The sequence below is a fragment of the Saimiri boliviensis genome, chromosome 1, assembly GCF_048565385.1.
Source record: "Saimiri boliviensis isolate mSaiBol1 chromosome 1, mSaiBol1.pri, whole genome shotgun sequence".
Lineage (NCBI taxonomy): Eukaryota > Metazoa > Chordata > Mammalia > Primates > Cebidae > Saimiri > Saimiri boliviensis.
In genome coordinates, this window is record NC_133449.1 from 270,574,519 (window position 1) to 270,602,216 (window position 27,698).

Genomic DNA, 27,698 nt, shown 5'->3' on the forward strand with positions numbered 1-27,698 from the left:
TGCTCCCCTCCCTGTGTCCATGTGTTCTCATTGTTCAACACCCGCCTATGAGTGAGAACATGCGGTGTTTGATTTTCTGCTCTTGTGTCAGTTTGCTGGGAATGATGGTTTCCAGGTTCATCCATGTCCCTACAAAGGACACGAACTCGTCGTTTTTTATGGCTGCATAATATTCCATGGTGTATATGTGCCACATTTTCCCTGTCTAGTCTATCATCGATGGGCATTTGGGATGAAGTCTCTTGCAGTCACCAGGCTGGAGTGCAGTGGTGTGATCTTGGCTCACTGCAACCTCTGCCTCCTGGGTTAACGTGATTCCCCTACCTCAGCCTCCTGAGTAACTGGGACTACAGGCGCGCACTACCGTGCCCATTTAATTTTTTTGTATTTTTAGTAGAGACGGAGTTTCCCCATGTTGGCCAGGAAGGTTTCGATCTCTTGACCTCGTGATCCATCCGCCTTGGCCTCCCAAAGTGCTGGGATTATTCCTTTCTTCTTCTCTCCTCCTCATCATGCTTTTCCCATCCTGTCACAGTGCCTGGGTCACATGCTCATACTTTGAAATTGTCACCAGTCTTTCTGGACACCAGTGAAACTGCCCTTTTGTGGATCATTACCTGGCTGAAGTGTTAAACTGCATTAATACTGCTGTGGTTTTTCATTTTTCTGGCGTTGCTCATCGAGCCTTACTTTTCTCTCTTAAGATCTTTGTTTTCTTTGCTTCCCCAACTAGATTGTGACTTAGCATTATGGGCTGTATTTTTTTTTTATGGTGTTGTTTAGTAGAGTGTTTGGTGTAGAGTAGGCCCTTAAGTATTTTCTAGAAGAATAAAGAACTGTTCTTACCTTTCGAGGTTTAAGTCATTTGGAAGTTTCCACAAAAATCAGTTTGTTGGTCAGGCGCAGTGGCTCACACTTAAAATCCCAGCACTTTGGGAGGCCGAGGCGGGAGGTTCACCTGAGGTCAGGAGTTTGAGACCAACCTAGCCAGCATGGCAAAATCCCTTCTCTTCTAAAAATACAAAAGCTGGATGTGGTGGTCGGTGCCTGTAATCCCAACTACTCAGGAGGCTGAGGCAGGAGAATCACTTGAACTTGGGAGGTGGAGGTTGCAGTGAGCTGAAATTGCGCCACTGCACTCCAGCCTGGGCGACAGAGCGAAACTCCATCTCAAAAAAAAGAAAAAAACCAGTTTGTTAATTCCATCAATTTCTGTGTTTTTCTCCCGATCCCTGTTAGAGAGTTCCAGTGAATCCGAGTGTGAGTCTGATGAGGACAGCACCTGTTCTAGCAGCTCAGACTCCGAAGTTTTTGATGTTATTGCAGAAATCAAACGCAAAAAGGCCCACCCTGACCGACTTCATGATGAACTTTGGTACAACGATCCAGGCCAGGTGCGTGTTTTTAGGTCCTTGCTGTGAAGGTTTTAAACCCAGACATAATGGTTATTGCTGTAGGCTCAGAAGATGCGTGTTGCCTGGTATTGAAACTGAATTTTACTCTCAGGGTTGTGTCCTTCAGAACTGTTTCTTTTCAGCTTCAAGTTCAGTTCCAAAGCATAAGCACCAGAGCAGCTGTTCCTTGAATCATTTTTGTGATGTTTGTAAATTTCATTATAGGGAGAGGGGTAATGGCCTTGCCTCATTAAACTTGCAGTAGATGGAAGGAGACAAATGGTAGGATGAGGAAGAGAAAACTGGGAGGTCTTTTTAGAAGTAGTTCACCTGGGAGGTATTTTGCTGCAAAATAGTAAATAAGTCCTATAAAATTGCATTTTTTTTAGTTGGTAACAGTCACAAGTTCTCTTCCTTGTTAAGCATGTTTGAGCTAATGATGTAATAGCTGGACATAATAATTTTATTTTTAATTAATGTTTTAATATGAAATAATACATAATAAAATTAGCATCTTTATACAAAATTTATGTCACACAGATGTATAATACCTACAAAAATAGTATCTTTAATGCATGTGAAGTTAGTAAGCATAATAAAGCATCTCTATAAAATAAAGATAATTTAAAAAGTATATTTTATGAGTAAATTTATAGCATTCTATATTAATTAAAATGCTTTTTTTTTGGTTCTTGTTAGATGACAGCTATCCGTCTTTCTTTTTGATAGAATGTCTGGCAGAAATGTATTTTGTATGTTCCTTTTACTCTCTTAGAATTGAGCAGAAATGTTTGCAAAACTGCCCATGCATTTTAAAACTTGGTTTTCTTTTTAAACAGCTTTGTTGAGTTATAGTTTACATATGATACAATTGTACTTGTAATTTATAATCCAGTGTTTTTTAGTATATTTATGGGGCTGCACAACTATCACTACAATTGAATTTTACAACATTTTTGTTCCCCCTTAAAGAAGCTTTCCCCATATATGTTTTTTGTTTGTTTGTTTGTTTTTCAGACCCGGTCTTACACTGTTGCCCAGGCTGGAGTGCAGTGGTGCAATCATGGCTCACTGTAGCCTTGACTTCCTGGGGGCCAAAGTAATTCATCTGCTTTGGCCTCCCCAGTATCTAATACTATAGGGGAACTCCACTATTCCTGGCTAGCTTCTTTTTCTTTGTTTCTTTCTTTCTTTTTTTTTGAGATTGAGTTTTGCTCTCTTGCCCAGGCTGGAGTACAATGGTGTGATCTTGGCTCACTGCAACCTCTACCTCCCGGGTTCAAGAGATTCTCCTGCTTTAGCTTCCTGAGTAGCTGGGATTACAGGCATGCACCACCATGCCTGGCTAATTTTGTATTTTTTTTTCTTTTTTTTTTTTTGAGATGGAGACTTGCTCTGCCACCCAGCTTGGAGTGCAGTGGCACGATCTTGGCTCACTGCATCCTCTGCCTCCTGGGTTCAGGCAGTTCTCCATCCTCAGCCTCCCAAGTAGCTAGGACTACTGGCACCCGCCACCATGCCTGGCTAACTTATGTATTTGTAGTAGAGACAGGATTTCACCATATTGGCAAGGCTGGTCTCGAACTCCTGATCTCAGGTGATCTGCCTGCCTCTGCCTCCCAAAGTACTAGGATTAGAGGCATGAGCCACTGTGCCTGGCCTGCCTGGCTAGTTTTTAAACAATTATGTGTAGAGATGAGGTCTTGCTATGTTGCCCAGGCTGGTCTTGAACTCCTAGGCTCAAGCAGTCCTCCTGCCTCAGCCTCTCAAAGTGTTGGGATTAGCGGTGTGAGCCACTGTGCCTGGCCCTTTAGTCTTTAATTGACTGTTTTCCTGTCTCGCAAGAAGCCTCTGCGTTGATTTCTGTGGATACTTGTTTCTATCAGAAATTCAACAGTGCTTTGTATACAGTCTCTCTAATGCTGTGTAGTGTTATTGGGTTTGTGTCCTCTATATAGCTGAGACTTGTAAAGGGCTGAATATGTAGGATCCCAGACCTTGTAAAGGCAAGCATGTAGGATGTCTGTCCGCCTCCATGGAGACCAGTGAGCACTAAGTTAGTTTTTTGTATTTTTCATCACAGCAAGTCATGACCAGCATTAGGAGTGTGTTGTAACTTTTTTTCTTTTTTTTTTTTTGAGACAGTCTTGCTCCGTTGCCCAGGCTGGAGTTGTAGTGGAGTGGTGTGATCTCAGCTCACTGCAATCTCCACCTCCTGGAGGTTGATTGATTCTCCTGTGTCAGCCTCCCCAGTGGCTGTGACTATAGGCATGCACCACCACACCTGGCTTATTTTTGTATTTTTAGTAGTGACGAGGTTTCACCATGTTGGCCAGGCTGGTCTTGAACTCCTGACCTCAAGTGATCTGCCTGCCTCAGCCTCCCAAAGTGCTAGGATTACAGGTGTGAACTACCACACCCAGCCTTAGGAGTGTGGTACAACTTTTTCTTTTTTTTGAGACGGAGTTTTGCTCTGTCACCCAGGCTGGAGTGCAGCGGCATGATCTTGGCTTACTGCAACCTCTGCATCCCTGGTTCAGGCAATCCTGGTTGAAGCAATTCTGCCTGACCCAGCCTCCTGAGTAGCTGGGATTACAAGCACCTGCCACCATACCCAGCTACTTATTGTATTTTTTAGTAGAGACGGAGTTTCGCCATGTTGGCCAGGCAGGTCTCGAACTTTTGACATCAGGTGATCCGCCTGCCTCAGCCTCCTAATGTGAACCACCGTGCACAGCCTGTTGTAACTCTTGATGAAATCCTGTTACATCTCTTATTTGCCAGCTGTTACCTTAGGTAATATCTTAACATAATATTTCTTTTAGGTAGTAGTATTATTCCTCTGCTGTACCACCTGGATCTTTAGATTTCCCAAGAGGCTAAAGAAAGTTACAGCTTTTTATTTTAATACTTTCTTTGAAAAAGTCTTATTGACTTTTATATTTTAACTGGACACAGTGAGTTAGAAATCTCAGCAACTTTAAAGAAATATGTATATGTGTATATGTATACATATTTTTTCTTTTCTAAAGGCTAGTCAAGTCAAGAAGCAGTGGGAGTGGGGAAGGAACAAAGAAATCTGTAACTGACTGTGATCCATTACTTGTAAAAGCCATCGCATTCTGACTAGCCTGTATTTTTAAATTAATACAAAGAAAGAGAAATGGAACTCCACTTCTTCATTCTTCCTATTTAAGCTCTGGTCTTGTTTTTGACTTAGTATTACCATTTATACCAGAGAAACTCACGAACCTGACTTACGAGGCCCTTCAGATTTTGATCTTAGTTCGGCTTCTTTGGTCTTCTCCCTCACATAAATGATCCATTTTATTTAGATGGATCTTGTGGCCCAGAGCATGACATGGACTTCCTGCCTTCTCTCCTTTTCCCATGTGTGCTGGTGCCTCTTGTGGAGCAGCCATCTTGTTTTCTCGTCCAGCCCATCTGTTTGACACCACGGCATTATCTCCTTTCGAGGGATTTTTTTTTTCTTGTAAATTACTAAGCATATCATATATATGTCGTTCTCCTGTCTAGAACAGTTATTCCTTGAGCACGTGGACCCTGTGCTCTTTATCATCCGCAAGCTCAGCACTCATCTGTACGAGAGGTTTTGAAGAATTGCTCACCTATGGAGCCTTGTGGGCGGAATTTGGGGCACTGAAACAAATTCAGGGAAAGAGATGTAATCTAACCTGACCAGTGTGGGAAGTGTTTCTGGTTTGAGTAGCATTTTCTTTTCTCTGCTAGTGAGCTACCTTACAGTTTCTCTTTTCAAAACATTTAATCCGCAGGTCACCTTCAAAGCATTGTATGTGTTCCTCCAGGATACAAAATTTGCTTTTGTGAAAGAGTCATTTTTTTTGAGATAAGAATAGGGAAACAAAAACGTCCTGGGAATTGGTAGAAGGAGATGGGGGCAAACAGTGTGCTGACACTGATATTTTCTGCTTGGCTGCACAAATAACTCGGCAATGCAGTGTTGTCATACGGTTTCCCTTTATCAGACAATATAGACAGTTTGCAGCTTTATTGGTTTTGGAACATCCGTTTAATCTTCTAACCGTGACAGCCTCTCGGCTTCAGTGCTCATGACATTAAAACCCACATATTTTCGGAGGCATCATCGTGCATGGTGTAGATTTTTCCCTCCAATAAAAACGAATTACATTGTGTTTCTGACAGATGAATGATGGACCACTCTGCAAATGCAGCGCCAAGGCGAGACGCACAGGAATTAGACACAGCATTTATCCTGGAGAAGAGGTAACTGGTTTGGGTTATTATGTTTGTAAATGCCGAGAAGCCAGAAGTAGACAGATGTTGTCGCTGCTCTTTCCCCCATAAATGAAATAATACCATCAAAATTCTCTTCATATTCCCTAATAGTCTCTGTTACTGATAATTGCTGAGGAAAGCACTTGGGTTTTTGGGGGGCGGAGTGGGAGTGTTCTCAAGGAAACTTTAAAAAAAGTTTTACAAGTTTTATTATTTAAAACAGGCGTAGGGGATGGAGTTTTACTCTTGTTGCCCAGGCTGGAGTGCAATGGCACTACTTCAGCTCACCACAAACTCCATCTTCTGGGTTCAGGTGATTCTCCTGCCTCAGCCTCCTGAATAGCTGGGATTACAGGCATGCACTACCACACCCAGCTAATTTTGTATTTTGGTAGAGACGGGGTTTCTCCATGTTGCTCAGGCTGATCTTGAACTCCCGACCTCAGGTGATCCGCCTGCCTCGGCCTTCTAAAGTCCTGGGATTACAGGTGTGAGCCACCGTACCCAGGGAGCACAGTGTATTTCATATGTGTTTACCATTTCATGTATTCTTCAACTGTACATATTATAGTTTTGTTTCATCCTAAGCGGCTATGAATTGCCCTGGAGAAACGCTCTTACTAAAGTGCTCTGAGGCGCCTGTCTTCTCTGTTAGTCTGTTCTTTCTACCAAACTGAGTATACATTGACTATTTTACCTGTGTCTCCCACCTTGGTTTGTCAGGGACCCTCTAAGTAAGTTTAACTGAATAGGTAGAACACTTTCACACTGTAGAGTCATATATAACTATCCCTTTCAATTATTGTCCCTCATTTTTTTGCGTTATCTTTTATTTGTATAAACTGTTTTAATTAATCCCAGGCTTCTCACTTTCTAATTCAGCACATTATATTTAAACATAGTATATGTAGAACCTTAATTTAAAACTTCTTTGAGGCCTCAACAGTAATGGAAATAAAGACTATGAGATGGTGTCTGGCAGTTTGAAATACCTGCATCACTTCTGCTTGTTCATCTTTGAAAGTCGGCAAGCGCAGCAAGGAATTGTGGGACAAGGTGGCGTCTTGTGAGCATTGGTGCATGTGCTTCAGGTTGGGACCTCTGAGATGTTGATGAGGGATCAACATCTGTGACAAGAAAAGCACAGAGGTGGGAACTATTCACCTGTGATGTGAGCCTGGTCAGGCCTGGCTTGTCAGAATTTTTGTGTGTTGTGCTGGGATGGCTGTCATACCTCCCTCTCCCTCAGTCCCCAGAGCAGGGTGCCCCAGGAAGGGCACGACCTTGGGAGAGAGGGCTCTGCAGCTGGGGCTGACCCTGAAGGAGCCAACAGCTACAGGCTGTGTGCTGACTCCACAACGCACATCTGGGCAGCAGGCCTTTCCCTGAAGGGAGGCTGGATGGGCAGTGGTGCCAGCTCAGGACCTGTAGTCAGGAGAGGCAGGTGACAGTTTGGTCTCCTGGAGGAATGGTCCCATTATGGGGGCTCAGCATGGGTCATTCTATCTGGCTAGTTGGACGTTTGGCAGTACAGGTTAGCTTAGCCTTGATAAGTGGGGTCCATGCTGTTGATCTCATGTGAACCTTCCATCTTTGCTACTGTGGCTACTTCATTCATGTGTCCCTCCTGTCACTCAGATGGCTGAGGACAGAAGCTGGCTGGCACCACCTGCCCCAGTCATTTTGTCTGCTTGGTACCTTGGTACCTCTTCCATGGTGGCTGCTGTCTGACGGACCTCTATGTGTGAGGTAGAGCTCTTCATGTTCCCTCCTGTTTGTCCACCTGCAGGTCTCCACCCAAGACCTTCTCATCCTGATCTCCCAAGCTGTTTTCTTCTAGGCCCCTGATCAGCTGGCATGGCCACTTGCTTCTGCCCATGAATCTATCTGTATTCTAACTTCAGGCCACATCTCTTTCCCTGCAAAGTGGATGACCAGGTACACTGCCTGAAACTCCGCCCATTGGGAGAGATTTCCCCACATCGCTGTCTTTCAGAACCATCCCAGAGTGAGGCCGTAGTGCTGTCTATTTTCAGCTCACCCGTGTTTGCCACCTGACCCGTTTGTAAGCCAAGCTTGGGCTTTTTCCTCTGCTTTCCTCCATACATCCTTAGTCAGTAGCTAAGGGAGGGGAGCTGGTGCAACAGTGGTGGAGCTGTGGGGATCCGGGCCACCTTTCCAGGCAGCTTGTTTGTGCCCTTGGCTCCTGGGTATGCTTGACTCTGGGAGTACTACCTCTGCCTTATGATGGATTGTTGCTGATGCTGTATTGCCTGGTGGGACTGACAGAATTTAACCTATGATGGGTGGTTCTGGCCACATGTGTATCTGGTATCTCTTGGCCGGGCCTTATATATCTCTCAAGGCCCAGTTACACATCTGGAGTATTTTTTCAAAGGCACATAATTCTTCACTATCAATGGCAGAATGTCAGGGACCAACATTGTGATTCTCCCCATGTGGCCAGCCACAGATCCCTCTTGGCCTCTTTTCCCACCAACACTGTTGGATCTGCCAAAACATACGGCCCCAGCAGCAGGGCTGCTTGTACTCCAGCCTGGAACAGCTGAGGCCCTTCTCACATAGGCTGTCCTCCGTGTGGGCAGCTGTCTGTGCTGTTTGCGCCACTCTGTAAGTGGGTCGGAGCAGTGTTTCTAGATGTGCACTCTCTTGCCTCCTGAAACTGAAAAGGCCCACCAGGTGTTGTGCTTTCTTCATTGCAGGAGGTGGAAGATACAATAATTGTCTTTTACTTGGGAGGGGATGTCTTGGCATTCTCCAGACCACTGGACTCCTAAAAATTGTGTGGCAACAGCAGGCCCCTGAATCTTTGTAGAGTTTATCTCACATCTCCTGTGGTACATGCATTTTACCGAGGTCTCTAGCCTTATCAACAGAATGTCAGAGGTGTAATGGAGCGTTGTGAGCTTCCGCAGTATGCCTGGACAGTCGGGAGCTCTTTAATATTATGGGTGGGTGGGAGTATTAACACAGCCCTGGAGCAAAACTATAAATGTCTGTGAACCATTCTGATCTTCATTTCTGATTGGGGTAGAAAATAACCCATTCACCAAATCAGTTGCCACGTACTTTATATCCGCTCCAGCTAAATGACAACACCTGGCCTGGCAGGTACACTTGGAGCTCCTGCTTGGTTGAGTTTGTGTTAGCCTACAGTCGTCCTGCAGGATCTTCAGGGACCAGACAGGTGAATCCATTTGAGATAGGAGTGGTGCCATCTCCCCTTTAGCCTTCAGATCCTTAAGGGTGGTACTCATCTGCACCATCCCCCCAGGGCGGTGTTGGTTTTGATGCCTGGGTTAGTGGGGTGGTGATAATTTCAGTTTCTGCTTGGCTTTCCCCTTAGATAGCTTTTACTCCACATGCCAAGGACCCAGTGAGGAGTGGCACATTGGGTATGCCGAGAGTGTCAGTTCTAGTGGTACATTCGAGGACCAGGGAAATGACCACTAGGTAGATCTGTGATTCCATAGATCCACTGTAAGTCACACCTTGACCAAAATCCATTTATTACCTTGGCCTCATATTCTCTACTGTAACTGGGGCACCACAGTGATGTATCCAGTCTCCAAGTGTCAATGATGATTCAGATAGTGCATCTAACGTGGCTTGAACTGTCTGGAATTCCTCTTCTCCCATTCCCCAGGTAAATGGCCATAAGCCTGTTTGGGGAATGACAGGGTCGTCAAGACGATTTTTGCTTGTTATTTTGTTACAGGATCTTTCCTCCTGGGATCTGGCCACCTCTTCAGTCAGTGGATTTTAGTCTAAAAAACTTGATCAGGTCTGGAACTGGGGACAAGGGATAGTGCGACTCTTGGAATGACCTGTTTTAAGTCTCTTTGTTATCTGTTCTTGGTTTCTTATGTTTGTACAAACTAAGTAGTACTCTTATTGGTTGCCCACTAACTTTGTACCCAAGGACACCGTGTTCTACTAACTATTTCCATGACTCTTTGTGGGTCAGACCCCCTTGACTGCCACTTGGGCCTGGTTTCCAGCACTTAGCCTTATCACCTGGCATCTCTTGTTTCAGGATTCTGTCATCCCTATTACTGCTGGCAAGCTCTGCTCTCTGACCACTTCTGTGGTCAGCCCTGGCCTGCAGAGGAGGCCAGCACTGATCTTCCTCATGATGTTTCTGCCCCTGTCACCTGCGCATTCCTTTTGGTGTGTCCCCTGGGGCTTCCCATGCAACATGATTATTTGGCATATTTTCCAGCCATAGATACTGTATCCATTCTAACTTCCCTTAGTCCTTGAATTCCCTCCTCCACTGTCTACCATGGCAATTCCGGTATTTCAGCTTCGCTGAGTGTGGGCCGTTGCTTCTTCATGCTCTTAGAAGCCATGCTAGCAGGGAGTTCTCAACATACCTTGGTGGTGTTATATCCTGAGTGCTCCCAAGTCAATATACTCTTCCCTAAACAATTTTGTGTTCTGGCCCTGTTGATCAAGCGCTCTCATCATTGGGTCCTCTGCAGACTTCTCTGGCTGTTGGTTAGTTCTTGAAATTCTTTTGAGATATAATCTCTTTCCTTCCAGCACTTCTCCAGTTGGGTTATGTCCCGTAATGACAGTAATTCTAGGCATTGGCCGGGAGGGGAGACTGGCTGAGGGGTGTGTGCAGGGGCATAGTGTTGCCTTGCTGGTTCTTCCATCGTCTTTTGGCACAAGTGAGTGGTCGCTCTTAATTGGGAGGGATGTGCCATCTCTGCAGTCAGATGGTTTAGAAGAATCTGGGGAGTCAAAACCTAAATGTCCCCATTTCAGGCTTTCTGGGTCCTGGCCGTGGCTAATTGTCTTGGAAGCTTGGCCACTCTCACAGGTAAGCCCTAGGCTTGGTCCTGCCTGGCTTTGACCTCTCACTGGAGGTAGTGAGAGTTTCTTCTGGCTTTCACATCTGGCTTCCAATTGTCTTTTCTTCTCCTCTGCTGTTAGACTTCTATAGAGCAGTGGTTCTCTAAGTGAAGGCTCTCAACTGAGACTCATATCAGCTTCACCTGGGAACTTGTTAGAAAGGCAGACTCTCAGCCCACCCCAGCCACTGAATCAGAAACTGGGAGTAGGGATGAAGCAGTCTGAGACATAGCCAGCACCCCCCACCCCTGGCTATGGTTCGGAGACTATGGTAGAGCATCAATAGTGCTTAGCAATAGCCATCCACCCCTGAAGGATCATAGCCATTGTTCTTAACGGCTACTATTCTCTCCACAGTCTTAAACACCTGGGTGTTTGGTCTGCTTCCAATGGTACAGCTTCTAATTCACCATCTTTAACTTTTACTTGCCCTGCCTTCTGGCGCCAGGGGCTGTCTGTGTTCCCCTTACCACAAGTGATGGGGTCTTCGTTGCGTTGGGAGGGGATTGAGCTCCGAAACACCATCTTATTTCCTGTTTTCTTGGGTCACTCCTAGTACCAACAGCCACATCTTGGGTTCTCTAGAAGCAGATGCTAAGATGGAGTTTGGGGTGCATGATATGTATTAGGAATCAACATCTGTGAAAGGAAGAGGGTGGAAGCAGGATTGGACAGAGGCATTGGCTGAGCTGTGAGTGAGGCCCACAAAAGCTGCAGTCAACCTGGGGGTGATCTGTGGAATGAATATTGCCTGTTTGAGTTGGGCTGAAGTGGCTGGGCCTTTATACCTCTGCCTTGCTCAGTACCTGATGTGTGGTGGGCCGTGCCTGATGTCAGGGGAGGGAGCTCTGCAGTGGAGAGAGATCCTGAAGGAGCTGACAGCTGGAAGCTCCCTGCCATCTGTGCCCTCCACAGCCAGGCAGCAAGTCCTTCCATGAACGTGGGTCTGGGTGACACATCCCCATGTCTGTCACAGGCAATACCCAATGGTGCCGTCACAACTGGTGCCATCACAGCACACTTCTTTTGCCGGCTTTGTTTGCCTTTTCCCATCTTAAGATCCATGCATATTCTGTTCCACCACCTCTCATTCTTTCTTCGTTTCTGACCTCTTCGATTTTTACTGAGGATATTTATTCTTTCCAGTTTTAAAAATTTCTTATTAAAACAGACTGCTTTCAGTTCTCAGATTAATTTCTGTGCTTTTTTTTTTCCAGTTTATTCATAAATATAACCAAAGGTCAGTTATTGTGTTATTTTATAAGTAAAAGGAAGTTGGTTATAGGATTTTAGATCTAGAAAGATCCTTAAATCTTGTGGTCTGAACCCCCACTGGAGTATAACGTATTGTGGCTATAAGATGAAGTGTAGCTATGATGTTCATTCACATGTCTCACAGGGCCGTTACTCTGTGTCAGCAGTGTTGTCCGAGTCAGCCTGTGTCAGCAGTCTACAGCCTAGCCTGGAGATTTCCAGGAGACAAGGCCATCTAGGCACAGATGCAGCTTTCATAAGGCTTAAAACAAAGTTTCCCCTTACAAGAATACTTTAAACTCCTTTTAGAAAAGAGACACCTGGTAACTGACCTGGACTGAATATAGGTATAAGCAAAGGAAAAAGATCTTCCAAACTTGAGAATGGTCTCTGGATGGAGACTCCTGGTGACATGGTCATTTGACTCCCTGGCTGTATCTGGCCTGCACCTGCTGTCCGTCTTTTAAGAGAATAAGCGGAATAAACTGCTTGAGCATCAATTGGTGACTAAGACTTATCTTTGAGGACAATCACATGGAAAGGGAGCAGCCCCTCCTGGAAGAGCTGGTAATTAGGTACACTTGAAACACCCCATCCACCAACATGACCTTTGGGGATGGTGGTGGGATTTGCATAAGCAGGTGAGTAATGGCACTCATTTCTATGAGAGAATCATGAGACAGTGAGTGGGAGCTAGCTCTGATCCAGCTATCGGGTGAGCCCTGTGGACTGCTCTACAGTGGGTCTGGTGGTTTTTAGTCTGCTTTCTGGCCAATTGCTACCTTCTGTGTGCATTTTGTGTCTCTGTTATGGAAACTGTCACTAGGCAAAACCTGCCAAAATTATTCTTAAGATCCCTCCCATCCCCAGTAAGGGGTTGGGGGGCAGTCTTCCAAGTGGAGGAGAACTGTCTGGATGCTGGTGATGCCCTTGGCTTCAAGAGCTGATTGCTAACTGGCATGTCTCCAGTGCTTGCTCTGCCAGAAGAGCACCTTGGCCTGAAGGATCCTGGCATTGTGACACCATAGGCCAGGAGGTCTTAGGTCAGGTTTATCTGCAGAAAGCCTCTCTGTTGTTGTCTACCAGTGGTGGAATTAGAAGATGGTCCCTGCAAGTCTGTACAATCACTGCAGGGCATATCACTCCCTCTGATGGGACAGCGCAGCTTCTCCAGGGATGTGCTCCACCCTCCAGTGCCTGCTGGGTGCCGCATCCCCAGTCACACGGGCTCAGCTCAGAGTCATGTCACTTGGCCTGGCCTTCAAGCTGTGGAATGATGATCTTGAGTGTGTCGGGTTGCCATTGGTTGCACTGCAGGCGTGACCAGTCACCACCTGGGTCGTGGTTAGGACAGTGGCTGCCACCTCCACAGCCTGCCCAGGTGAGGAGGCATGCCTCAGACACTGTGGAAGTCTGCAAAGAGGTACCCGTTTGTCAAGGACAGAAATTGATAACCTCCTCGAAGACCTGATGGAGGGACTCAATGAGAAAGTTGCCACTGGCTGTGCTGTGTGTATCCCATAGGAAGTGGTCTGTAACACACAGGCTGAAAAATATAACAGTTGTAGCTATCCCCAAAGATGGTAAGATCTTTCATGACTTCGATACCTAGTCAAGGTTATCCAGGAAGCACAAGTTGATGGGGCCATGGGCATGGAGCAGGCAGCCATAAGCTGTCCCTGTCCTCTGCTGCAGTGGCTGTTCATAGCTTGGTGAATAGCATACCTCAGCATGAACCTCCCCATCAAGTGCTGAAAGTGGCTGGTGTAAAGTTGAGGAAGGAACATTTAAGCATGTTCCAATGAGTTCATGCAGCCGCCATGTCCATGGGACCGGGGTACTGTTGGGAGAGCCCTGTATAGGCCACCTTGAAGCCAGCAATTTTTTTTTTTTTTGAGACAAGGTCTCTCTCTGTCACCAGGCTGGAGTGTGCAGTCATGCAGTCTTGGCTCACTGCAGCTTCCACCTCCTGGGCTCAGGTGATCTCCCGCCTCAGCCTCCCGAGTAGCTGGGACCACAGGCATGCACCAACACACTAGGCTAATTTTTGTAAAGACGGTTTTGCCATGTTGCCCAGGCTGGTCTTGAACTCCCGGTCTTAAGCGATTCTCATACCTTGGCCTCCCAAAGTGTTATTACAGGCCTGAGCCACTGTGCCTGGCCTTACTTTGCAGTTGTTTTTGAGGGGAGCCCCATCAGAGATCAAACCAGCTCTCCTGGCCCTGAAGTTAATCAAGCTGTATGGGCCCTTCCCATCCTGGAAAATGCCAAGACACAACCACCCAACCAAGTGTTCCCAGCTGCAGCTCATACCTCTTCTAGCCCCTGCTTGACACTTTGTAACCAGAGGTCTGACACCTCGTATCGCTCTCCTTGGCCTCCCCTGGCTCATCACCCACAGGACGAGACCCAGTCCGGCTGTCTGCAATAAGGGCAGAGCTACTTCTCCTGGCAGCTGCAATAAAGGGGACTCCCAAGTGGGCCCATCTCCGGGAAGCCTCATGAGTTCCTCCAAAACCTCCTTACAGCTGGCGTGGCCTGCTCACCCAGATGGAAGAACACCAGGGCTTCATCAATGACTGGCCCCTGTGTGTGCTAGCGGTCCAGTGGGTGTCCCCCTGGCACCCTCATGGATGATAATTGCCCATTTACCAAGTTCACGGTATTTTGGAGGCCCCCAAACCCACAGACATTTATGGCCTTATGGGACCTCCCTGCTTCACCAGCACCTGGGGAAGTGGCTGAGAGCTGGAGGCTGGCCGGCCCTGCTTTATTGGTCTAGGTCTGGCAAACCACACTGTTCTTTCCTACGAGCCGGTGAAGGAACAGACGTAAAATCTCTTTTGTTAGATGTGAATCTAGGAAATACAATATATTTTTAAGCAAAAATACTCTGTTGCTTTACTTGTAAACTGATTTTCGTGTTTTCCCCTCAGGCCATCAAGCCCTGTCGTCCTATGACCAACAATGCTGGCCGGCTTTTCCACTACCGGATTACAGTCTCCCCGCCTACGAACTTTTTAGTAAGTTTCTAACAAAATCACATGCATATCATTTAAGATGTGAGTAGAGTAAAAGGTGAATAGGCTAAAGTTACACATTCTGTTCTTAAATGTTCTTACTTTGAAAAATATTTTGTTTTTATGTTGAGAAATTGGCTTTTATAATGATGATGTTTCTTTCAGCTTCCTCTTCACTATACTACTGTATCTTTTTTTCATTAAATATTGTTGGCAACACTTAATAGCCAAATTCATAGTAGCCAACAATATTGAACTATGGAGTGGGAAGAAAATATAGAACACTTCCAAATCTCTTAAAAATTAGTGAGCAGCTTATTTATTGTGTTGTGATCCCAGTAAGAACATCTTTTGTATATTTAAGACAATAATAATAATACCTAATATTTGTTGAACACATACTATGTTCCAGGCACCATTTTAAGTGTTTCACATGTAATAACATATTTAATTATCACAAAATACCTCTGAAGTAGATATTATCCCCACTATACAAATGTACAAATGAGCAGGAGTCCCTGTTTTACAGATGAGGTTAAGTAACTTGCTCAAGATGACTCAGGTAATAAGTACGAGGATAGTTATTTGAACCTACGGAGTTAGCTCTGGTGTAGATACCTATATGCTATTCTATAGTACATATTTTATTTTGTCTTTCACAGTACAAAATTAATTAATTTGGATTACTGTATCATCAGGAGACTTCAATTTTAAAATTAAATTATTTGTAGTTATATATTTTAACAACTTTATTGAGCTATAATTCATATACCATATAGCTGACCCATTTGAAGTGTGTAATTCAGGATTTTTAGTCTTTTTTTTTTTTTTTTTTTTTTTTTTGGAGATGGAGTTTCACTCTTGCTGCCCAGGCTGGAGTGCAATGGTGTGATCTCAGCTCACCTCAACCTCTGCCTCCCAGGCTCAAACGATTCTCCTTCCTCAGCCTCCCAAGTAGCTGGGAGTACAGGCATGTGCCACCACGCCCAGCTAATTGTTTTGTATTATTAGCAGACATGGGGTTTCACCGTGTTGGCCAGGCTGGTCTTGAACTCTTGACCTGAGGTGATCCACCCGCCTTGGCCTCCCAAAGTGCTGGGATTACAGTGTGAGCCTCCATACTCGGGGATTTTTAGTCTTTTTACAAAGTTGTGAAACCACCACTGCAATCTAATGTTAGAACATTTTCCTCATTCCCAAACAAACCGTGTACCTATCAGCAGTCAATTCTTTCCCACCCCGAGGCTTAGGCAACTGCTAAGATACTTCCTGTCTCCATGGAGTTGCTGATTTCAGATATTTCATATGAATGAGATGATCATAAAACATATGGTCTTTTGTTTCTTGCTTCTTTCACTTAGCATAAGTTTTTCTAGATCTGTCCATGTTGTAGCATGCATCAGTACTTCATTCCTTTTTATGGCCAAATAATATTCTACTGTGGATATATACCATATTTTATATATCTACTCATCAGTTGATGGATATTTGGACTGTCTCTACTTTTTGGCTGTTATTAATAATGCCATTGTGAACATTTATGTTCAGTTGTTTGTGTGAACATATGTTTTAATTTCTTGTGGGTATACACCTAGTACAGGAATTGTTGGATCATATGGTAATTCTGTGTTTAATGTTCTGAGGAAAGGCCAAGCTGTTTCCAAAGAGGCTGCACCATTTTTGCTCATTATTTTTTTCTTTTTTTCAGTGGTGAGATCTCACTTTATTGCCCAGGCTGCCTTTGAACTCTGGGCTCAAGTGATCCTCTTGCTTCAGCCTCCCAAGTAGCTGGGATAACAGGCATGTGCCACTATGCCTGGCTCTCTTTTCCTTTTCTTTAATTTAGACCATTTTTGTTAAGTTTGTCAAATATAAATTAACATAATATTTGCAAAACAAATAATATATATTTTGATATTTTTTTGGTCCTCTTTTCCCAAATTGTTCTTAATATATAATGTTTAAAAGAACAAAATCTAATATCTGTGTTAGAAATATGTCTTTTAGGTTATCAGCCTTAATAATTACTGCTATATTTAGCATTTAAGGTTAAAAATGGCTGGGTCTGGTGGCTCCTACCTGTAATTCCAGCACTTTTGGAGGCCAAGGTGGACAGATCATCTGAAGTCAGGAGTTTGAGACCAACTTGGCCAACATGATGGAGCCCCATCCCTACTAAAATATAAAATTAGCCCGACATAGTGGTGCACACCTATAATCCCAGCTACTCAGGAGGCTGAGGCATAATAATTGTTGGAACCTGGAAGGCAGAGGTCGTGAGCCAAGATCAGGCCACTGCACTCCAGCCTGGGGAACAGAGTGGAATGCCATCTCAAAAAAAAAAAAAAAAGTGGATTATGAGAATGGCATAAGGAATAGAGTCCCTCATGCTTAGATTGATTAATGTATTATTTAGTTACAGATCCAATTTTCAGGGAATGAAGGCCTTTGAACTTGTATGGGAATTGATTTTTTTGTAGTGTTTGGTTGGTTGACTTCTTGGAGAGGCTGGGAATTGACCTCTGGCACCCAGAGGCCTTTCAGAGACTTCTATGCTGTTGCTAGTCTCCACTCTATGATGCTGAGTCTTTTTTAACTCTGTATTTGAGTCAGCGGTGTTATTACCTTGCTCCTGTTAGGACTTCTGTTAGTTCAGAAACATAGTTCATTAAGAACAGAACTGGTAGTGTTGTGAGATTAAATAAAACAAGTTCCTAGAAAATGAAGCTTAACATAGCCTTTTATTTATTTATGGCACCCATAATATTACATCATTCATTGTCTCAGTGGGACTACAGGCACGTGCTACCATGTCCAGCTAATTTTTGTATTTTTAGTAGAGATGGGGTTTCACCATGTTGGCCAGGATGGTTTTGATCTCTCGACCTTGTGATCTGCCTGTCTTGGCCTCCCAAAGTCCTGGGATTACAGGCGTGAGCCACCTTACCCAGCCTCAGTACACAAATATTATACTTAATAGCTGAAGCCAGAGCGTTTCATGTAAAATTACATGTTGTATAAAGTTCTCCTTGGTGTCCAGAAGGAAGTCCTTATGTTCTATTGGTTATTTTGTGTCCTGACAGATTTCTGTACATGCAAATTGTGTCATTTATTTAATTTGGGGTTTGTGTTTCTGTTTGCTTTTAGACCGACAGGCCAACTGTTATAGAATATGATGATCATGAGTATATCTTCGAAGGATTTTCTATGTTTGCGCATGCCCCCCTGACCAATGTAAGTATGAGCCAGTTGGCTGCTTTTCTCTTTTTTTGTAGCTTCATCCCTTCTTTCCAAAAGTCAAAACATTTCCTATATCTGACTCATAAGCAACATTTCCTTTGCGTCCCTCTGTAGCGTAAATGAGCTGCAGGAAGTCTGCAGCAGTGCATCAGGTGGGCAGTGTGACATCTGTGCTAATGAGTCACAGGTTCGGTCCACATTAAATGGTGTAAGTAAACGTGTCAGAGTAACATTTTGAGAGTGCGAAAAATTGGAAAAGGAGGGTAAACTGTGGAGTAATGTGTTAAAGCTATTTTGGGTTGATTGTCCTTCAGAAGAAAGTTGGAAAGTTTTAAGGAGAAGCCATTGTTTAGTCTCTGAGTAAAAGAGATAGAGCTTATTCTGGACGTTTGGAGCCTGAATTCATGAAATACATTTTCTGCTTTTGAATCCCGGGAATATGTCTTCAAGACACTTTGATATATGGATTCATGGTATTTTTATACAGGTATTAAGGCTGCTTTGTTGGTAACTGGTTCAAATGGCAGTTCCTGATTTGTGAGTCAGAATCTTTCCATCTCCATGCTGGCAGTCCCAGGAATTGTCTTTCTTACTTCATATTTCAGTTGGGTGTAGAGTGAATTGGTGGGTAGTGGCACAGGAAAAGACATGGTACTGTACTTGTCTCAGTACAGATGCTGTCGTAGAACTGGCTGAATTGTAGCTATTGTATATCAAATAGAATGTTCTTTAACCTTTTCTGGTTTGGTTGCATGAAATTACATCTGCAATTTGAAGAATTATTTTAGTACTGTTTCCTTCACACATGAAATTCTGTTCCATTGGAGAGTACAGTCAGACTCAAATCTTTGCCTTATCTTAGCCCTTTTTGTCATTCTATTTTTCTATAAAAGTAGATATGATTCCGTAGTAGTGATGCTAATTTAAGACAAATTGTTTTTCTAATGAGATTTTCTTTATTCCACAGTATTTTTTATCCTACAGAATTTTCTTTGAGAAGATGATTACGTTGTAAATGTAAAAATAAAATCATTTGATAATACATACTATATCTGCCTCTAGGGGGTAGCATCTGTTCACTAACGTAGAAAAGCAATAATACTAGGCCATTCTTAAATAATCTTTATGGAAAGGTACTAAGAGCTTTCTGAATTTTCTTGATCTCTTTGCTTTTTTTTAGGTGTCATAAATGTTCAAACCCTTTGTTACACCAAATCTCATAGCCTTAGAGTTGATTACCCTCTACTCCCCACCATCTAACGTCTTTCTCTTTTTCCCCCCAGAAGGCTTACAAATGCGCAGAATTTAGTTAGCATGAAAATACTTAAAGTTCTTCTTCATCTTATTTCTCGAGTCCCTAGAAGTAATATAGATCTTATTTTGACTTTCAGGACCACTTTAATCAAAGAAGGATAGCAGTGTGGCCTTAGAGAGACCCAGGTTTAAAATTAGTGAATAGCATTTACTAGCTATGTGATTTGACATCTCAATCTTTCTAAGCTTTGGCTTTCTCATCTCTAACATGGGGGTATTAGTTGCAGCAATCTCATTGGCTTTTGTGAAAACTAAATACGATGACACATGAAAGCGTTTATCATACCGTTTGGCACATAATAAATACTGGCACCTCTTGCTTTGGAAAGGATTTCAGACACAGCTGGGTTTCAATCTTCTAATCCTTTGTTCTTTTCTTGACCTCGTACAAGTGAATTTTTTGAACTTTATTAATGATAGCAATGCTTGGAGTTTTAGTGAGAATCAGACATAATTTTTTTTTTTAATATGGACTTAAAAAAACCAGTAGTTTTAGGTTTACAGCAAAAGTGAGTAGAAACATCATTTTAAAAAAGTCCCCTCAGCCACTAATGCTAAATTAGTCACATTTGTTACTGTCATAAAACAAACGGATGGAAAAAATTCCTGGCTTCAGTATGTATTTTATGTAAATGTTCAAGTTCTCAATGAGAACTTTATTCTGTGACAAACCCCATCACTTGTATTAGAGATGCTGATAAAAATAAATTGAGTTTTAAGCTGAGTGTTGTACAGTTCATAGGAATTAGATCATCAAAGGCCTCTAGAGTTTGAAATAGCCTTCTAAGGAAAGGATTGTTAAATTGCTTTACCAATCTGATTCCTTTTCTTGCTAGAGAGACAATGTCAGCAAGAATGTCATGCAAATGATGGTAATGTTAGAATCTCCACCAAATCTACTTCTACAAGTTCTCTTAAGGTCTTGAATTGAAGTGGATTGAAAGCCTTGTTGGCTGAGTATAGAACATTCTGGGAGAATTTTACCTTTTTATGTAGTACATTTGTTATTGTAGTATCTGATGTTAAGTGCTTTGACAGCTTATCTGAAGTTTTAAAGATACTTGTATTTGCCAGGTGCAGTGGCTCACACCTGTAATCCTGGCAATTTGGGAGGCTAAGGCAAGGGAATCGCTTGAGGCCAGGAGTTCAAGACTAGCCTGGGCAACATAGGGCGACCTCATCTCTACAAAAAAATTAAAAAATTAGCTGGGCATGGAGGTACATGTCTGCAGTCCCAGCTACTCTGGAAGCTGATGTGGGAAGATCGCTTGAACCCAAGAGTTTGAAGCTGTAGTGAGCTGATTATCCCACTGAACTCTGGCTTGGGTGACAGAGCTAGACCCTGTCTCTTAAAAAAAGAAAAAGAAGAAGTACTAGCATGGTGGCTCTCACCTGTAATTCCAGCACTTTGGGAGGCTGAGGTGAGCAGATCACCTGAGGTCAGGAGTTCAAGACCAGCCTGGCCAAGATGGTGAGACCCCATCTCTACCCAAAATATAAAAATTAGCTGGGCGTGGTGGTGGACACGTGTAATCCCAGCTACCTGGGAGGCTGAGGCAGAAGAATCGCTTGAATCTGGGAGGCAGAGATTACAGGAAGCCGAGATTGTGCTACTGCACTCCAGCCTGGGCAACAAGAGCAAAACTCTGTCTCCAAAAAAAAAAAAAAAAAAAAAAAAAAAGTAAGATATATGTATGAGTTACACAGTATTTTGTCATATTCTCAAAAGCACAGGAAAAACCCTTGATCATTTCCCTCTTACTTTCAGTTGGCTTCCCATTTGCAGTGGACTCGCTGACCCCTGGATTTGGTTAATCAGTACATGAAAGTAGCAGAGTTAGAATATGGAGGTTTAGAGAGAGTTTTTTAGTTTTTTGCCACGGTGAGGTAGGAGTTAGTATAAGTCAGCATAGGATATTCTTTAATTTAAAGTATTTAAACATGATAGTAGTCGTTTATATTATTTGATGGCATTGGTTGGGAGATGTTTTGGTGATCTTTGAAGTTACACAGTGTCTTCGTTGACCAATGTGTAGCAAAATAACAAGCTCTCCTTGAGACTTAGAGAGAGACCAAAGATTGAATAGATGAGGAGATCCTGCCTTTCCAAATTTGGATGAGAAGGGCTCTGGTGGTAGGGATGGAAGCCTAAAAGAAAAAAAGAAGAGGTCAGACAAGGAATTCCAAGAAGTGATTTTAGTTAAAATGAGATGGGGGAAAGGACTATACTTGCATAAATCATCCAGCAGTGTGCTTTTTCCTACGATAGCAAGGAGTAAAGTGTGCACATTTGCTTTCTGCCTGCCTCTCGAGAATTCCCAAGACCTCTGGTTGTTTTATCTCCTATATACTCTCTCTGAGTAATTCATTTCACCCATGCTTATTCTGATCCCCACCAGATCAATATTTAGAGCAGTGACACTTACCTCTGTATTAATATTCCACTCTCACATTTTAGATTGCCTTTTGAAATGAACCTCCTTGATGTTTCCTCATATACCTTACCTCCAACCTGTGTGAAACTGGACTCCCGTCTTCCCTGCATACTGAATTTGAGGTACTCAGGGGACACCCTCCTGAATTAAGTGACCTAGTTGGTCACTTAAGCCAGAAACCCAGAAATGATCCTCGATTCTTTCTTCATTCTCCCTCCCACATCAGAATGGTCACTGTATATTTCAGTAATATCTCCTGAAGTTTTTCTCTTCCTTTCCAGTCTTCCCTTCATTTGGCTCTTGGACTATTGCATGAGACTTCAGTCTGCTCTTTGCTCCCTTCCAGGCCATCCCCACACTGTTTCCACAGTGTCTCATCTGAAATGTAAATGATGGTAATCTCTAACTTAAAGTACTGAATGATTTCTTATTGCCACATATCCATAAGCTCTGACCTTAACGTGTTCTGTAAAGACTACCTAACAGAGTTCCTGTTTTCCTCTCTAGATCATCTTGACACCTCTCTCTCTCTCCGCATACCTCTCTCTGAACTGTGAAATGACTACTTCTTTCCTCAGCTCCCTTTCCTCTGTTTTGCTAGAAGCTAAACACCTGCTCTGCCTCAGCCTTTTCTGGATGACCTAGAAAATTCCTCCCCATCTTTTTTTTTTGTGTGTGTGATGGAGTTTCGCTCTTTTACCAAGGCTGGAGCGAAGTGGTGTGGTCTTGGCTCACTGCAACCTCAGCCTCCTGGGTTCAAGCGATTCTCCTGCCTCAGCCTCCGGAGTAGCTGGTATCATAGGCACCTGGGACCACGCCTGGCTAATTTTGTATTTTGTAATTTTTGACTGGGTTTCACCATGTTGGCCAGGCTGGTCTTGAACTCCTGAACTCAGTTGATCCACCCTGCTTAGCCTCCCAAAATGCTTGGATTACAGGCGTGAGCTACCATGCCCATCTCTGAAGACAACTCATATGTTACCTTCTCTTTGGTTCTTTTGCACTGTATACTTTTTTTGGTTGCTTGTTTTTTAGTTGGACTTAGAAGTTACATTGTATTGTGTTCTGTTTGTATTTGCTTACATGCCTTTCTTCTTACAGATCTTTACCTCTTAAGATAGAACCTGTAGCTTATTTTAGAGTAACTATGAACCTAATATAGTTGTTAGCAAAGAATAGGTATTTTAAAAATATGTTGAATCATGCAAAATTTTGTAACCCTTAAATATTTTTAAATGATTATAAGAACAAAGTGGAACTTAAAAATGGTAGTGGCTATTATGAATTTCACTCATATTAACCACTGTCCTTCAGAAAAAAAAGGAAAAGCCCCCAAGAACTAAACTTCATATCTGAGAAAAAGATTTCCAGTAGATGGCATTGTAAGACTATTTTTCTGTGTTTCTTACTATCCCGTTCACTGATAGAATTAAAATTTGTTTCTTTTTGATTGCTATGGTTTATGAAAATGATTACATCTATATAAAATCATCTTATGGACAGATTAAGCAGCCAGAAAAATGTAGTTAATGCATCTCTAGGACTTCCGGGTCTGTGATTTTCCCCGGCTAGCCAGCCAAGTCTCTGCAGTCATCTCCCTCCCTCCCTTTCCCATTCTTGAATTCGTTCAAAAATATATTTACGGAAAACCTATTATGCGTAGGCAGTATGCAGTTGTCTGATGATACACTGGTAAAGTAAGATGTGGATTTATTTGATGCTGAGCCTTCCTTCATTTTCACATGTATCCTGAGTATTAGAGCAGGTAATGAGAGGGGTATACTCTAGTGGCTAAGAGCTGGGGTCTAGAGGAAGACTTCCCAGTTCGCTAAGCTCCCTGTTATCTAAGGCAAGGTGTCTGATGTCTCTCTGCCTTAGTTTCCTGCACTGTACTGTGGACATAGTAGCCAAACCTGTTTCATAGGTATGCTGTGATGGTTACGTGAATAAATATTAGGAAGCATTTGGGACAGTGCCTGGCTCAAAAAGTGTTAGCTATTATTATTATTTTTACTATAACTTGCTGTTATGTTTATTACCACTTTTGCTCAAGAGCCAGATGGGGTAGCATGAATTGGATGTTGTCAGTGACCTATGAATCCATAATTGATGAGTCATTACCCCACTATCTCTGATCTGCCTAAGGAGCCAGAGATTCTAAAATATTTTAAAAACCTGAGGAACAGAAATGTTTATGGTTATGGTTTTATTAATTCTTTAGAGGTGATATGGGTGGTTTGAATGGGAGCTTGTCATGTTTGTGTTGCTGCTGCTAATACTGTTAATTAAGCACCACATTATGCAGGTTTCTTGGAGAGGCCAGGCCAGCTGGGTTCTTGTCATTAAAATCCAGCAGTTGTGGTCAAGCTTCATGTGCAGTGTCGTTAGCCGCTGAGATGAAGGTGAAGCCTTCTCATTTGGTTCATGGCCTTTTGGGTCAGGTAGCAAACGTGTGTAATATGAGCCTGCAGGGAGATATTGGGGAACTGAACCTCACTTCTTTTTATTGCAGATTCCACTGTGTAAAGTAATTAGATTCAACATAGACTACACGATTCATTTCATTGAAGAGATGATGCCGGAGGTAAGGGAAAAGGCTGTGTAATGGTTTGATGTAGTTTGCTCTTTTGCTTGTTCCACACTACTATTTTAAAGCATTGAATGTGGCCAGATCTGGCTTTTGCCAGGAATATCTCTAAATATTCACTGTTGAAACGGTCAGTGAAATGTAGCTCTAGTATCAAGGTTAAAATTCAGGTCATTTTTCAACTTGTTGACTTGTTTTTGAACCCATTTCTTCTTGTGTTACATCTGCTGATATTAACTTTACATCTGTTTCTAGTTTCTTTTACATAGGGGACAGATTTTGGTTACTGGCCGTTATCAGAGAGGAAACTGGAATAGTGAAACAATCTGATGGCTGTTGTAATAATCTTATTTGTCATCTCCAATGACAAAATCAATGCTTGCTTCATTTTTCTTCCCATATATTTACATATTTTTCCTAATTGTTTTTCATTGCTGGTGCTTAGCAGCAGATTTATCTAAATATATGCAAGAGATTTAAAATTCCAAAGGAAGATTAATGTGAATCTCAGAATGATTCATAGCCTGATCTTGAATTTACTGATGTCAACAAATCACACTAAGAAATAGCAACTAGACAGCAAACAAGCTTGTGCACTTAACATTGGGTTGGAGTCAGGGTCAAGTTCTGGAGCCCCTGGCTTTTCTTGCAAACCGTGTTTAATGGGACAGCTTTATCATGGGCAGGGACCGTGGAGGGGGAAATGGATGGGCATGAAATGCGTGCCTCACTGGCACCTGTTTCATTCTGAGCAAGTCTTGTTCGTTGTACCTTCCTTTCAAAAAGAATTAAAGAGAAAGAACCACTCCTTCATTCTGCTGCTTAGAAGGGTTTTTCTTTTTCTTTTTTTTTTTAACTTCCTTTTGGTTTTTCAGGTCGTATGCCTTTATTTGCTATTTTAAAAGTTTATGATTTCTGGCATGATCTCACAGAGGGTGATTTATGAACCCTGAGCAAAATAAGTAGGCAGAAGAATTATGAGATAAGTCTCAGTTGCAAATATGTCACCTGGTTAGCTTGTTTTACAGGAGAAATTTTGGTACAGAATTGTATAGTTTTTCTTAGCCCTTAATTTGCCTTCATTATGAATTTGAACTTTTTGGGTACACATGACCTCTGTTTTTTGGTAACTCCAAAAAACAGTTTTTTTGATGTGTGGAGTGGGGGTAGGGGACAAGCCTATCAGAGTCTGCAGGTGCTTATGTATAATCTGAATCAACAGAAAGTCCCCAGAAGATTCTGATACAGTTTATAATTGAATTAGAGAAATGTGATATTAGTATAAGTGAGACTTTACTTTTTAAATTTCTCATTTTATTTGTATACTGAGAAGGGCTAAGTTGACATTAAGAAATCCTAATGGCATTATTGTCTATTTCACTTCCATCTAAAACTAGTGATCTGTGGCCATACTTTTCAGGAAACTATATGGTTTTAGTATAGTTTTAACAGACACTTTTAAAGGTACTCGACAAGAACCAGTAGAACCTTCAGTTAATATATATTTGCCAATCTACAGTAATTTAATTTTGGTTTATTTTTCAGAATTTTTGTGTGAAAGGGCTTGAACTCTTTTCACTGTTTCTATTCAGAGATATTTTGGAATTATATGACTGGAATCTTAAAGGTAAGTAAGAGGATTTAAAAAAAAGAGTAATGCTTATAGAAAAACGCCATGATATACGTGAAAACTCTTATAAAAGTTGTAGGGAGATAGTTGAAATTTCTCTTATTTTTTAAATACCCAGGGAAAAGTGTTATTCACTAGAATATTTGTTATTATTCACAGGGATACTTGTTATCATTGGACATGAATACGTTTCTATGGATTTTACTTTATACAGTTCGACAGTGTTTAATATTAGCTGGTAGCAGCTTGAAGATGGTACCAGTTATGCATAACTATCTTGATTTATGTGTACTTGGAAAATTACCGTTAGTTAATATTTTAAATCTAGTAAACTTTGCTGTAACAAATCTTCTAAGATGGAAGTTTATTTAAACACAAAACTCAAAACTTCCGTTAGTCATTAAAACACACACTTACATGCACACACGCACACACTTAGAGTGAACTAGATAGATTCAAGACTTGATGCTTGGTTCTTGGATAGTAGCTTACTCTTTTGGAAGTCTCTGTATTCTAACAGTTATTTATTTTATTGCTGAATGGTTTTTCAAACCGATAGCATTTCTAAACATTTTTCTAATGTTGTGATTAAAATGGAAAAGAACACGTAGTCACATTATATCATGCAATAATTCAGTTATAATAAATCTTGATATTTAAATAATTTTACTGTATGTATTTGCTGCTTGGGGGCTTTCCTCCTCTTTTTGCGTTCCTATACTCTCCTCATTGCAATCTTCCCTGGGTGCTTGTGGCAGTTACCAATGATTGATGTAGCCACTGAGGAGGAGTGGCAGGAGGTGGTGGCATTTTTTATGTCTCTACTTCTGGTGGTAGTTTTTGTGGTTATCGTAAATCTTAGAAATTAAGTTGCAGTGCTTGTTTTTAAAGGCTGTTTGATTTTTCTTTTTCTTTCTTTCTTTTTTTTTCTTTTGTTTGCTTTCAGGTCCTTTGTTTGAAGACAGTCCTCCCTGCTGCCCAAGATTTCATTTCATGCCACGTTTTGTAAGATTTCTTCCAGGTAAATCTTCTGGCTTGTCAGTGACCCGGTGAGAGAGTGCATCTGAAAATAAGCTTGCCGTTTTCCTTTCAATCTTCAGGGACAACTTTCCCACCTTAGCTACTGTTAATTATCTACTTCTCAGGTTAGGCATGGAAATGTAAAATTATACATGTGGATTTATATCCCTACATGAAATATGGTGGCCCAAGTTAGATGAACAATGGAAAATGGATTTGTAAATTTTAGAAATCTACTTGACAAATATCATGCAGGTGTGTTAACACAGAAAACTGATCGTGGCTTAAAAAATGCATGTGGCTAATTGGAAAATAATGTAAAATTTTAAATGCAGTATGATTATAACTGCTGAAAAAAATCACTGTAATAATAGTTGTATTAAGGTAATAGGATTATTTTTTCCTATCTTTTGACATGTGGTTGAATTCATTTTAATGGTGAAAAAAGATATAAAATAATTTTTTCTCTCAAAATATATAAGGAAATACATGATAATTTTTTAAAGTAACATTTTCACTGTTTCCTAATTTTTTTTTTTTTTTTTTTAAAGAACCCAACTGTAGTATTTCGCATTATATTTAGTGTTAAAATGCTTGGAGTCAGTTTAGCGACATGTACCTACAATCTCAGCTTTTTGGGAGGCT

The 27,698-nt window shown here is 42.1% G+C and overlaps 1 protein-coding gene across 8 annotated transcripts in view; it reads left to right on the plus strand.

Annotated features, from left to right (window-relative positions):
• DROSHA (drosha ribonuclease III) overlaps window positions 1-27,698 on the plus strand; it is a 135,688-nt gene that overhangs the window by 25,531 nt on the left and 82,459 nt on the right. For all 8 annotated transcript variants that reach the window (XM_039469429.2, XM_074386890.1, XM_074386882.1 and 5 more), the window contains 7 exons: window positions 1,240-1,394; window positions 5,580-5,660; window positions 14,744-14,830; window positions 17,975-18,061; window positions 24,329-24,400; window positions 25,949-26,030; window positions 26,980-27,054. In XM_039469429.2, the coding sequence (XP_039325363.1) occupies window positions 1,240-1,394; window positions 5,580-5,660; window positions 14,744-14,830; window positions 17,975-18,061; window positions 24,329-24,400; window positions 25,949-26,030; window positions 26,980-27,054 (639 nt within the window). The remainder of the gene's footprint in view (window positions 1-1,239; window positions 1,395-5,579; window positions 5,661-14,743; window positions 14,831-17,974; window positions 18,062-24,328; window positions 24,401-25,948; window positions 26,031-26,979; window positions 27,055-27,698) is intronic.